Source organism: Lemur catta, chromosome 13 (assembly GCF_020740605.2).
Source record: "Lemur catta isolate mLemCat1 chromosome 13, mLemCat1.pri, whole genome shotgun sequence".
In the NCBI taxonomy this organism is placed as follows: domain Eukaryota; kingdom Metazoa; phylum Chordata; class Mammalia; order Primates; family Lemuridae; genus Lemur; species Lemur catta.
Window position 1 is genome coordinate 61687060 of NC_059140.1, and position 14705 is coordinate 61701764.

Sequence of the window (14705 nt, forward strand, 5' to 3'; positions counted from 1 at the left end):
AACTCCCAAATTCACTTCTTACTACTTGTGTTTCTGCAACATTTTTGTATTGAGTATTGCAGACCTTTAACACTGCAGTCCCCAACCCTGGGGCCAGTACTGGTCCATGGCCTGTGAGGAACTGGGCCGCACAGCAGGTGGTGAGCAGCGGCAAGCCAGCGAGGCTTCTTCTGTATTGACAGCCGCTCCCCATCACTCACATCACTGCCTGAGCTCCACCTCCTGTCAGATCAGTGGTGGCATTAGATTCTCATAGGAGCACGATCCCTACTCTAAACTACGCATTTGAGGGATCTAGGTTGTGGGCTCCTTATGAGAACCTAATCCCTGATGATCTGACGTGGAGCTGAAGTGGTGATGCTAGCACTTGGGAGCAGCTGCAAATACAGATTATCATTAGCAGAGAGGTCTGACTGCACAGAGACCATAGTAAGTCAATTGCTTGCAGACTCATATCAAAACCCTATCAGTGAGTGGCAAATGACAATTAAGCTGCATCTGGTGGCAGGCTTTATAGTGGCAAGTGAACATCTTACTTGAATTGTACAGCTGCATCTGGTGGCAGGCTTTAAATAAGAATCCAACACTTACTTTAGTCCAACGGCCTGCCCATTATTTTATTTGCCACTTCTGTCCGCGCCTCTTTCCTGCACTGCACACTTGGCTCAGTCATAGTTTGGGTAAACCCACAAGCTAACCCCAACAAAAATGAGTAAAAAACAAATGTCACTGGAAAGCTTCTTTGAAAAGGGAGAAAGACCCAAAGACTGGGACAGCAGAAGACTCTTCAGACTGCCAACAAAATAAAAACTGCATTTAAAAGAAAATACCAAGAGTCCTACTTAAATTGCAGGTTCACTGCAACAGGTGTTTCATATCCTCCAAGCCTGCTTTGTATAATATGTGGCAACTGGCTATCCAACAAACCTTCAAAACTGCTGTGCCACATGGAGACCGAGCACCCTGCATTGAAAGATAAGCCTTTGGAGTTTTTCAAAAGAAAAAAATGTGAACACCAAGAACAGAAGCAATTATTGAAGGCCACCACTTCATCAAATGTGTCTGCACTGACAGCACCATTCTTAGTGGCTGACCGCATTGCTGAAGCTAAGAAGCCCTTTACTATTAGTGAAGAGTTGGCCCTGCCTGCTGCTAAGGACACTTGCCGTGAACTTGTAGGAGAGGCTGCAGTTCAAAAGGTGGCGGGTGTTCCCTCTTTTAGCTAGCAACATAACTAGGCGAATTGATGAAATAGCAGAGGATACTGAGGCACAATTGTTAGAGAGGATTAATGAGTCACTGTGGTATGCAATCCAGGTTGACAAGTCTACTGTTGTTGACGCCAAGGCAGCAATACTAGTTTTTGTGCCATATATTTTTCAGGAGGGTGTGTATGAGAATGTTATCTGCACTTTTGTTGCCAGCCAACACCACAGCTGCAGGACTATTCAAGCCTTTGAATGATTGCATATCAGGAAAACTGAACTGGTCATTTTGTGTGAGTATATGCACGAACAGAGCAGCTGCCATGACTGGACGACTTTCTGGTTTCACTACTTGGGTCAAGGAGGTCACTTCTGAATGTGAGTCTACGCACTGTGTCGTCCATAGAGAAATGCTGACTAGCCAAAAAATGTCACCTGAACTAAACGTTTTTCAAGAGGTGATTAAAATTATCAACTACAATAAAGTACATGCCCTTAACTCACGTCTGTTCGCATAGCTCTGTGAGGAGATGGATATAGAACACACATGTCTTCTCTTATACACAGAAGTGAGATGGCTTGCTAAAGGTAGATCACTGGCCAGACTTTCTCCCAGCTGGTGCATGATCACCTATCTCAGCTGTCAAAAGACTTTTGAGTATTACTTCCCAACCACAAAAGACCCCCAAACTGGGAAGGAATGGATCTGTGACCCATTTGTGAATAAACCAGGTGAATTGACTTTGTGCATGCTAGAAGAGGATCAACTGCTTGAGATCACAAATGACAATGGCTTTAAAAGTATGCTTAAGACAACTTCAAATCTCTGTATCTTCTGGATTAAAGTCAAGCGGGAATATCCTGAGATTGCCAGAAAAGCACTGAAAAGTCTGCTTGCATTTCCAACATACCATCTTTGTGAAGCAGGGTTTTCTGCAGTGACAGCAACCAAAATGAGATTACAGAGTAGACTAGACACAAGCAACACACTTCAGGTGTCACTGTCTCTCATTACCCACTGGATGGGACTGTCTAGTTGTAGGCAAACAACCTCAGGGCTCCCACTGATTCTGCATTATGGTGAGTTGTATTATTATTTCATTATATATTACAATGTAATAATAGAAAAGAAGTGCACAATAAATATAATACACTTGAATCATCCTGAAACCACTGCCCAACCCCTCCCTCTGTCTGTGGAAAAACTGTCTTCCGAAACTGGTCTCTGGTGCCAAAAAGGTTAGAGTCTGCTGCTTTAACATGCTGGCCATACATTAAACAATAAGATTAATACAAGTAAGTAAATGCTAGGTAAGTGCTTTTCAATGCTAAAGAACTTAAACATTTCTTATAGCAAAGGGATTTTAGGTGTGAAATAAGAAAAAATACCCTAAATGAAACATCAAAGATACATGGAAACTCCTTTGGTGGAAGCTTTTTAAAACCTCTTTCTTTTTCAGGCAAATTACCATATCGTGTTCCTAAAGGTAAGGAATTTCCATATCCCTTCCAAAGTTATAAGATTCTATTTTTCAGTACTGAAATAAAATCCTCCTCTAAAATTTATTCCATTTTTATTTACACAGAACCCAGAGACTTAAAAACAAAGGAAAATAAGGGTGATAGAAAGCAAACTGTCCCAAAAAAGGGAAACCAGAAACAGAAGATCTAGTTACACCCACAAACACCAGTAAAGCCCCACTCCCCTAACATAAAACTGAGATATAAGAATAAGCAAAAGTAAAGAGCTTTGATGAAGGAGACAGTTGAGGTTCCTAAAGTGACTTAAAATAACAAATCCAAAGACATTGAAAAAAGCATAAATTATGTCTTACACACTGCACAGTTATGTACAGATAAAACTTTGTCTAATATCTCATGTTAGAGAATGAATATTATAAAGTTATAAAGACTGTGACAAGGATATTTTCACAGTTGGTTTCTGTTCTTTTATCTGCTGATCACTTTTCTCCTTGTACTTATCCCTTTTCCCCAATACCCCAGGAGGAAATGGTCCTGAAACCATGTGCTCTTTTTCTCTCTCTTTTCCCTCTTTCACTTCTTACCTCCTCTTCACTTTCACCCTTGCCTATACCTTATGCCCCTAGTGACAATCCTTAAGCACTACAGAGCCAATAAATAGGCAACACTGTGCCAACCATTTTCTTAGTACATTTCCTCCAGCCACATTATTCTTTCCAAGTTTCTCCTTATTTGTGAATCATTACCCATTTACTGACTTTTGCCCTATACCTACTCTCTATAAAACACAACCACTCATTGCTTCAACACAAGCTATACTACTGCATTTTTATTTCTTTCGGAACATCAAAACGATGTAGCGTTCTTTAGGAGCAGATCCCCCCAGTTGGAATTCTGAATGAACTGGAGACACAAACGAAAAGGATTTCCTCAAAGCCACAGTTAAGTATTGCAATAAATATTACAAAATTACTCCACCTAGTGGACTCTCAATCTGCTGTGGAAAACACTCCACTGTTTCTAAAACAAAGTTTTGGAAACAAACCTCTACCACTCAGTTTCCCTAATACCAAATCATACAGCATTTGTACCTCACGGGTCAGGAATTAAGAAAGAATCATTTTCGTGTGTGTGTGTTTTCTTTTTTGGGCGGTGGGGGCAGGTTATTCATGAAAAAAATAAAGATGTACTTTCTTTAAAGATAAAGGAGCAATATGCCAAGCAAGACTTTTGAGTCTTCTTTTAGCTTTAATGTTCTTACTCTGTGAAATCTTTCATAAGGATTTTCTAACACAGCAATTACACAAAGACTTGATTTTTCCTGCATGTGAAAGAATACAGTGGCTTCCTCAGAAAGAATGTAGCTCTCACAAGAAAGATAAAATTCAAGAAATAAGGACTATGTGCCATACCAACATGGAATTCACTTTTTTTAGGAGTTCAAGTAATATTTTTTAAAAATTGAGAATGACAGAAACTTAGAAAGTAAATACGCTTTCATACTACGTTTTTTAAAAACTACAAGTGGAGAGAGTATTAGTGTATTTTTGAGGAATCTCTCAAATATACCAAAATAGCAATATTTCCCATATCTTCTATTAGTAAAACATATGTAGAGAAGAAAATGTATGAACACTTCAGAATATGTTAAAGAGTAAGAACTTGAGAAACAAGACACAGAAGAACCTGAGAAGAACTCAGCAAGTGCCAAAAGATACTTTCAGAGCACTTATTAATAAGGCAACATCACAGGTACAAATAAACTTCATCCAAACTTGTCATCCTCACCCAATTTCCTCATTCTGTTTAAACACTTCTAAATCTCACAAATCTGTAAGCTTGCTTATTCTCTCAATATTTTGCCCATTTCTCTTCTAAGGCACTTCTGACCACTACCATAGCCTCCCTTTAGCCTACGCTCTAGAAGCTAGAGCTAGACTCTGTCCCCTCTGCCCCGACCTGTCCTACATGAAAAGAATCACCAATAAGCATATTAAACACTTGCTCAAGTCAATCCTTTATTCAGAAGGATAGAGCTGTTTTCAATTTCCACTTATAGTTTTGAAATTTGACAAGCTTCAAAATGTGCCACCAAGCACTGAGGCAAACACAGCTAACTGCTTATTCTCCCCCCTCTTCTTTAACAATTTTGTTTGGGGTTGGTTCCATCAACCCCACTGCCACTAAGGTGGTCAAGCAACCCACTTTTAGCCAGTGAGATCTATATGATACTGTCCTAGTTAGACCTAAAAACAAATCTATTGTTTTCCCAATGAAAAGGGGAAAACTAGGCTACATGTGCCTTTTGCCTTTTTCTCTTCTTCCTGCCTAGAATGTGGGCTGAATATCTGCATATGCAGGAACCTTCTGGCAAGATGAAAACCACCTACTAGGGAGCAAGAAGAGACAGCCTGTACCCGATAATACTGTCAAGCAGCAACTGCAGCCCTAGATTATTTTAACTAGAGAAAAAGAGATCTCTTTGTGCTAAGCCATGGTCGCAAGAGTGCTGTTGCGTTCCCTGGAGCATGATCCTAACTGATGCAAGCGCCACTGCACCTAGCCATCCCCTTTAATCTGGATACTTTCCATGCTCAAAGTATCTTGATTTAAAAACTCTCATCCTAAAAGATTTGGCAATTTCTTATAAAGTTAAACATATGCTTACCATATGACCAACCAATCCCACTCCCAAGTATCTGTCCAAACCAAATAAAAACATATACTCAAAATAAAACCCTATACATGAATGTTTAAGAAGACTTTATAAAGGCAGAATACTGGAAACAATCCTCAACTGGGAAACAGAGAAACAAAACTCAGCAATAAAAAACCAACTGCTACCTTCAACAACATGGATGAATCTCAAAGGCACTATGATAAGTTGCAAGAGTCAGACTCAAAAAGCCACATATACTATATGACTTCATTTATGTGATGTTCTGCAAAGGTATAGATGTAGGAATAGAAAACAGATCAGTGGTTGCCAGGGGGTCGGGGGGAGGTTGCCCATGAAGAGCATAACGGAATTTTTGGCAGTGATGAAACATTGTTCTATACCTTGATTATAATAGTGTTTATAGGACTGTATATATTTGTCAGAATTATCCATTAAAAAGGGTAAATTTTACTGTATGTATAACATACCTTAAAATAAATGGGGAGGGGTGCACGTCACCTTTTATAGGAAGTCTTATAAAACAAATTGATGGTCCTACCCTCCCCAAAGACTCCAAGTACCTCTTGACCAAACATCATCCCTACATGGCTAAAATGATCAGTTGCCTGTAGTCTTATGACCACCTCATGTACATTTATCCTACATCTCACATTAGAGTGAGAGTCTTAATGGCAAGTTTATTCCTGTCTGTTTTTGGTGACACATATAGCAAAATCTGCCTTTTCAAATACAGAATGTTTACTTCTAATTTTCAAACTAAACCATTGCCAAGAAGTTATTCAAAGATATCATTATGTCCATTAACATATATTCAAAGGCTACTGAGATTATTTCCTAATATCAGAAAATTAAACTAGTCTTCCACCAAAGACTTTATGTAAATACACACTACCTAGGCTAGTTTTCATCTTCATATACTAAGATTCTTCAAGTTTCTCCAGCCAGTGGAAAGTTTTTCCTTTAATCACTGTTGCACAAAACCACAAGGGGGCATAGTTCAAACTGGTATAGGGAAAAGCTAATTTAGAAGGTAATGCATTCAAATACAGATCAATTTGGTTTGTCTTGGTGATGGTCTGTCCTATGTGGTGAGAATTTGATGTTCAAAACCACAGCAGTTTAAGCACTATTACTTACACTACTGATTTCCAATATTAATCAGATCAACACATTTCTTCCCAATTTCTCTAAAAACAAAGGTAGAGTTCAAAACATGACTAAAAATGCAAGTCTCAGCAAGACTTCTCCAACCACTTACTTATGTGTACCAAACACAATTATACCCATAATATAAACATTTTCAAGCCCCATTTATATATATAAACATTTACAAGCATCCCCTATACCTATGTCTATGGCAACATGGAACATAAACAGCCATGTAAAAGGTGGTTCTTACATTTCTAAGGCTTACACTTAATTCAAGAATAAAAGATATATATGCAAAGAAGTTCACCAACAGGGCCGTAATAAAGGACATCTATCCTAAAGAGGCAGAGAAGGGACATAGCATTCAAAGAACAGTAAGAAATTGCTCTAGGGTGATGAGGATGGGGCAGGATTTCAGCTAGGCTAAGAGCAATGAGCAGAACTTCAAAGACAGAGAAGGTAAAATTTTCGAGAAGCAGCAGCATGAGCAAAACTAAGAGGGTAAAAAGGTCATAAACCCTGCATGATATATGATAAATAACAAGTCTCGTTGAGAGAAAAAGCTCCTATAAGCAAATAATGTGGAAGTAACTAGAAAAGCTAAGTTAAACCCACATTACAGAATCCCGACTGCCAGTTCTAAGTTTTGTTTTCATTGGCATTTTAGCTGATTAAAATAAAATCAGTTCAATAAACTATTAAATTTTATACTACACAGTCACCTACACAACTAAGAATTATATGTATACTGAACATCTAATTTTGAACAAAGAATATGAAAAAAATCCTAAATTTCTCAGTAGTCAAGTCAGTTTCTTAAGTCAAATAGTACTGCTGAATATTCACCTGCAGAGTACATTTCAATTTAAAAAAAAAAGTGTGATTTTCTTGAACAGGACTTAGCAATTGAGCCAGAGCTGGGATTTTGCCTGGTGGGTACGATGAAGGACAATGGAATAAAGGGACTAAGATAGTGACAAGAGTGGCTGAAGTGAACTATGCTGGGTAGAGAAGTAAAGGCAGAAGGGGGGTGACAGAAAGAGAAGGTAAAGGAGTTAACGGATGGGAAGCCTCTACTAGTCCAAGCCCAGGTGGGTGACAGTGAGCAGGATGGATGGGAAGTGATGCTCAAAGAGGAGTATGTCCAACTGCAAAATCCAGGGTGTGGCCATGCAAGCAGGTAGCTGAAACTGCATGGTGGTGAAAGACAATGGAAAGTTTCGGCAAAAGGTGTTGAATGAATTCAAAATATACACATTTCCATTGCAGCATCTAATGTGCCAAGAGGAGGTGTCAAAGACAACCCCCCTTAGGAATCACTGGGGAGGTGTTAGAATTGAAGAGAGCTATAGAGACATATGGCCGGAAGCTCAGAGAAAGGCCAAAGAGTAATCATCTGGAATCACCATCAAGGAGGCCCTACATATGTCATAAAATCAGTCACTTTTTGTTCTTGTTTTATGTGACCTTTCCATTGCAATCTGCACTGCTAACCATATCTTCCTTCTTGAAATTCTCTCCTCCACTGGCTTCCATGACATACCATAGTCCTAGTTTTCTTCTACTTCTCTGGCTCCCACGCAGCAGCCTTGCTGGCTTTTACTCTCTATTAGACCTTTCAGTGTCGGAAGACTCAAGGTTCAATGTTAGGCTACCTTCTCTTTTCCCTCTACTCTCTCTCTGTGGGGCAGCTCTTCCACATTTACAGTTTCATGATTCAAAAACAACTATCCCCAGTCCGAGTCCCAATGCCTACTCAACATCTTCCAATATAATAGATGTCTCAGGATCTCCTTACGCTCAACAATGTCCAAAAGCAATACCTCCAAACCCTGTTCTCTTCCCCATCTTAGTAACAGGTCCCACCTTTCACAGAGGTACTCAGACGAGAAACTTGGGTTCTCCTCAAAACTTCTCCCCTCCTCAACTTCAATCATTTAATCAGTAAATACTGCCCATTTTCATCTCCCATATATTCTTTATTCACCTAGTTCTCTCCGTCCCCACAACTGCCATCTTTTTAAAGCTCACCTCTCTTTTTTTTTTTTTTTTTTGAGACAGAGTCTCACTCTGTTGCCCGGGCTAGAGTGCCATGGCATCAGCCTAGCTCACAGCAACCTGAGACTCCTGGGCTCGAGCAATCCTCATGCCTCAGCCTCCCGAGTAGCTGGGACTACAGGCATGTACCACCATGCCCGGCTAATTTTTTCTATATATATATATATATATATATATATATATATATGTTTTTAGCTGTGCGTATAATTTCTTTTCTATTTTTAGTAGAGACGGGGTCTCGCTCTTGCTCAGGCTGGTCTCGAACTCCTGAGCTCAAACAATCCGCCCGCCTCGGCCTCTCAGAGTGCTAGGATTACAGGTGTGAGCCACCGCGCCCAGCCAAAGCTCACCTCTCTTAACCTGTACTCTTACCTATACTCAGTTACTGGAACATGCCAACCTCTGTCTGACCACTAATCCGTGTCTCCACTTATCCTTCCCTAGTTAGTTCTGAATTCAGCACAACCTCCTTATGGCATGGAACACCCTCATCTACCAGATTAGACTAGGTCCTTTCCTCATATATGCTGAGGAGGAAGAAAGAGTAGAGCATTGTGGGAGAATGAAATAGCTACAGATAGAGAAAACCAGAGTTGTTGAACTTGTTTGCCATTAATTTAATAGTCATTCCATGTTTCCCAGTTTATATAATCACTTAATTTATACAACTACTAGAAATAAAAGGACCAAAGCTGGCAGATCAGGAAGTCATTTCAGACCTTCCCTGTAGCCTTAAGTGAATGCAAAACTTCAGAGGTTCAACAACAGTTTACTTACATAACATCATAGTAGCTTTATTAATCACTGCTGAGTAGTAACCACTATCATTCTCCTCAAGAGAATTAAACATTTGTAAAAGGGGCTGGCACCACTGAGCTGCACTAACCTCCAAATGATCAAAGTAGTTGGGAAAAAACTCTAGTGTCTTAGTAGTTAGGCCATTTCCATCCCATCTAGCAGGATACAATCTTAAATAACATCATCGTCAGTTCTTTACAACCTACATATCGGACAGTAAGTAGAGTTAACACTTCTTGTTTGATTATTCCTCTGTGCAAAAAAAGAAAAAGATACAACCAACAGATAAATTCTTCACTAAGTCAAACTATAATACTTCATGGTCTGTCTTAGTCTATTTTATGTTGCTATAACTGAATACTTGAGACTGGGTAATTTATAAAGAAAAGAAATTTATTTCCTACAGTTCTGGAGGCTAGGAAATCCAAGGTTGAGGGACCACATCTGGTGAGGGCCTTCTTCCTAGAGGGGACTCTCTGCATAGTCCTGAGGTGACTCAGGGCATTACATGACAAGGGGGCTCACGGGAGACAGGCAAACTGGCTTTTACAAAAGACCCACTCTTGGGATAATAAACCCACACCATGGATAACCTATTAATCCATTCATCTATGAACAGATTAACTCATCCATGAGGGCAGAGCCCTCAAGACCCAATCATCTTCCAAAGGTTCCACCTCTCAACACTGCTGTATCTGGGGACCAAGTTTCTAACACATGAACTTTTGAGGAACACATTCAAACTACAACATGGTCTCAACTTCTTCAACTTCTAAGTTTGACCTTGCAATTGGCTAAGGCTCCCTTATCACTGCCAACACTGAGTCTTCCTACACTACATCATTATTCTTAAATATTCTTAAATATTTATTCTTCATATGCTAAATTCCAGGTACTGTACAAAGCACAACAGAATCAAAGATATCTAAGACTAGGGCAAAGGATAATGTAATGTGACAAATACTACTATGGTTGTATTATTAAGCTATGTATTCACAAAGACATAGTAAATAATGCTTTAGAGTAGTTTAGTTCAGGGATTTATAGCCAATCCACACACACCAGAGTATAAATCAACTATGCCACTAAGCACATTAGTTCAGCTGACATTTTCTTCCTTAGCAAAACTTTCTCGATGAAGGACATAATGTACTGATTACATTCTGGTACAAGCTCCTTACGACGTTATAGACAGGCACTCTGGTAGCACTGATACAGAGGAAATGAGTAAGAAGAGAGTGACAAATCAGGAGACCTTTAGGCCTACAAGGTCAAGGTTTTGCCAAAGAGATAAAGGGAAAAAGGCATTTTAGCATACCTTACTCCAGGTGGCCTAGATTCCTTCATTTGTTAGTCAAAGATGCTCTTGAAATTCTATTATATCCACCAAATCCATGTTGACTGGCTTGACTCTACTTGTTTAAAATTAAATTCCTCCAACTGTCCCTTCACCTTCATCAACTCTTTGCTCTGCACACAGTATTACTATCTGATATTTATATATACTTATTACTCAGTTCTATTTGTTCTCAGTTAGTTCTGAATCTTCATGTTAAAGCCTGAAAGGGCAGCACCTAACTTGTTCATACCTGGCACATCACTCCAAATGTAAGTGGATTTAAACTGAAAACTTAAACTAAGTTTAACAGAGTACAAATGTAACCTGCTACTCAAAAGAGCTTTAAGTATCTTTCTTGACCTTTAAAGATAATTCTTTTTTTTATCTCAGGTTCTTCTTGGTTTTCAATTCCAGGAAAGCAGTATTTGACTTTAAAAGTGCATCTGATCATTCTGATAGTTCTGCCTTAGTCTTCTGCTTCAGGATAAAGTATCCTAATCCTTTCTGAGAAGACAGTAAAACAGTGCTCCAGTGCAATTTTTCTTAAGTATATTATAGCTAGACATCAACTAAACTTTCTTCTTTAATAAATGTAAAATCACAAGTCACATGGCAAAACTCAAATTCCTTAAACTTTAATTACGGTAATGAATTCCTGGTCTTTCATAGCTAAGGACAAATATGTGTATATCTTATTCATACTGTACCCCCTTTGCCTAACATATAGCAATCATTCAACAATTTTTTGTTAAAAAAAATAATCAAAAGAATAACCATAACTACATATGTATTTATCGATAACAGCACCCACCCATTATTGCTTTAGCCACTAAACATCTAATAGGTGGCATGTAGTAGCTCCCTTCAAAGAATAGCATGTAGTGCCATTATAACACATTTGTTATTTAAATCAAGAGGTCCTACTAAGTACCCCCAAAACTATGTTAAGTAATAATCTCATATAATACAGCTTACAGTCCTGCTCCCTAGTTTCAACATTACATAGAAATTCAATGAATTAACTACACTAACAAGCCTTGCCACTGTAAAATAGTTATTTCACTAGTTCTGAACTCTTTACTCACTTCCTTCTTTCTTCCCTCCATCTTGCAATCTCCTCTGGAGTGTCTAACTTGATCTTCTTCATACCAGGTGCATGCATCTAGGGAGAAAAACCCTGCTGAACATCAGGAAGCACAGTTGTTTCTACTAGTAAATCTAATGTTGAATACAATTTTAAAATTAAGTAAGCAGGTTTTATCTATTCATCTTATGACTTTTCCTTTAAAGGAAAAAGAAAAATTTCTCATGTATTTAGATTAATGCTATTGATAGGGGAAAAAAGGAGTAACAATTTTAGATCCAAAGCAGCTATGCCACCCATTTTCTCAAATGACATTAAATACTCAAAAGAATGACTTAGCCAATCAAAACTGAGGCAGACAGCTAAAGAAATGAGTAGGTATGACAATCTGAAGCAGCATGGTGTAGTAAAACAGCACAGAATTTGGAGTCAAGAAACTCAGGTGCAAGAATCAGTCCCAAGGCCTCAGGCAAGTCATTTTTTTTTTTAAATCTGTTAAATGGGGCCAATATTTACTTACTTCACATAGTTGTTCATGAGGATATAACTGAACAAGAGACGTAAAAATTCTTTACAAAGTACTCCATGAATGTTACTTATTACTAGGCTATGTAAATGAAGAACTACAACAATAACAGACCAATAAAAGGAGCCTGCACCAAAAAAAGATAGGGTTAAAAAAAAAAAACATGAGAACTTACATTTCTCCAATGGAACTGGACAATCTTCTCATGTGCACTAAAAGAGCAATCTACTTCAGGACACTATAAGAGTTTAAAAAAAAAAAGCCTAATGCTTTCCATATTAAATTTACCCTATTATACATACACAAACATATTCTGGCCATATTACATAGTTATCCCATCCATGTGGCATTATCACTATATACTTTTGTCAGTAGCAAAACAAAGATCACTCCAAAAGAGAGCTGCATTTAAAAAGGAATGACACTCTCAAAGTACATGGTACAGTAATATATCTTATTTACTACTCCACTTCATTGAAAGCATGACATCAGCAATGATGTAAAATGTTCTTAATTTTATGGGAATGAGGGACATTCTCATAAATGGAAAGAGAACTTTTCCACATCCCAAAAACTTTCTTTTTAACTTTTTAAACATTCTAGTTAAATTCTTTTTAAAAGTACTTAATAAGGTCTGGACCATCCTTCTAGGCATGGCCAAATTACACAGTGTAGTTTAATGGTCAAGGGCAACCTTCAAAGGAAAAGAACTCACAACTGCACAGACAACTGGAGCGGAGGCCCAGCCTCTTACCAAGCAGTGGAGGTGCACAGAGAGCTGCCACATCTCCCCGTCTTTGCTGCCACTTTACCTCTTCCAGAAGCAGTGGGTTCCCCACCCTCAAACTGCAAATCGCAGGGTCACTGTCTCCATTTGTCAAGTTACCAAACTATATTTCTATGAAACTATAAACTTTTAAGGAAAACAAACTTGGAATTTCTACCAAAAGTATAAATAGAAGGCCATTTTCCTATATACATTTCATAACAACCAAGAGAACCTACTTTTGTATGTTCAGACATGTGACTGTCATACTTTCCTTGAGTTTTAAAACCACGATCACAGGTATCACAAAAGAACTGAAAAACTGGTTCTCTTCTTCTCTGCAAACAAAAACAAAGAGGAATTAGACTTTTGATGAAAAATCTCTAATCAACATTAAAAATACAGCTAGCCTTCTAGTAATATATACTTTGATTTTTCACATTACCCTTAGATGTGGGAGAAACTTCTGAATATATTTCTAATAAAGCGATGATTCTGTTTCTTTATTTTATTTTTAGCAAATATATGAGCAAGAGCCAGCCATGATTTAAAAAATTTTTAAACTAAGTAGAGCTAATATAAACCATGAATGGATTTCAAATTGGTAATCTAATTAAGACTTAGTACAACATATGTCAAGATGATCTAAAAATAAATATTTAGAGTAAAAATAGCATTTCATCTTTTAGGAAAAATAACTGTACTTATTTTTTAGACCGTGGCAGGGGGAAGAATCATTTAGGTAAAGATTACTTTTGATTTCCAACTTGCTATTTTCACGCTTAAACAGAAAATAAAAAAGATAATTAAAACAATAGACCATATAGAAAATGGTTTCAGGAATTGCTTTTTTATCACAGTAGTATCTATTCCTATGTTAAAAAAAATCATGAAAATCAAAAGGTTTGTGTCATTATAGTTTGTTCTTAATTCCATGCTTCAACTTTATAACAGAAAAAGTTTGGACTTCTATTCTTCTCCCTAAATTCCATCCCTTCCCTCCCAATCTGCTAGTAATATTATTTTTTCTACTTTATCAAGGTTTAATAACATTTACATTTATCTGTAACAATAATTCTCAATTATTTTCACTCCTGACACTCTATTGAAATGGACTCAATGTTCTCTTTTTCCATAATTTCTCCATTTCTCAAAAAGATTTTGCTTGAAGTTTTTGCTTACAGCTAAGATCCTTAAAAAATTCTGTTTATAGCAAGGCTTCACTGTGTGGACACAAAACACTGAGACAGTTAAGATAGAAATGCAAGATATGAAACAGTGACACAGGGACCAAAGTGTCAAATTCAAGAACATCTTAAAAATACCTTTTTTTTCTGTTTTCTACTGGGAGGTAAGTTGAAGGCAGTGCACCTCGCATCATATTTTCGTGGAGAATGAGAATGTTTAACTAAAAAACAAAAAGAAATCCGTGAATGTTTGCAACTACTATTATATATATGCCTCTATCACCAGTCACACTGTATTGTGATTTATGCTTATGAACCTATTTCACCTGACTTAGCCAACACTTATATTCCCAGCAACAAGCACAAAGTAAATGATTGTTTGGATTCAATTTAATGTAAATTGAAATCTCATGCAGACTTGGAGAATGGTT

General features: G+C 37.8%; 1 protein-coding gene across 1 annotated transcript in view; it reads right to left on the reverse strand.

The window, feature by feature from the left end:
• NUFIP1 (nuclear FMR1 interacting protein 1) overlaps positions 1-14705 on the reverse strand; it is a 42890-nt gene that overhangs the window by 24117 nt on the left and 4068 nt on the right. The window contains exons 2-5 of the mRNA XM_045567244.1: positions 14413-14495; positions 13327-13425; positions 12497-12559; positions 11797-11873 (exon numbers count right to left, since the gene is read on the reverse strand). Coding sequence (XP_045423200.1) covers positions 11797-11873; positions 12497-12559; positions 13327-13425; positions 14413-14495 — 322 coding nt within the window. The remainder of the gene's footprint in view (positions 1-11796; positions 11874-12496; positions 12560-13326; positions 13426-14412; positions 14496-14705) is intronic.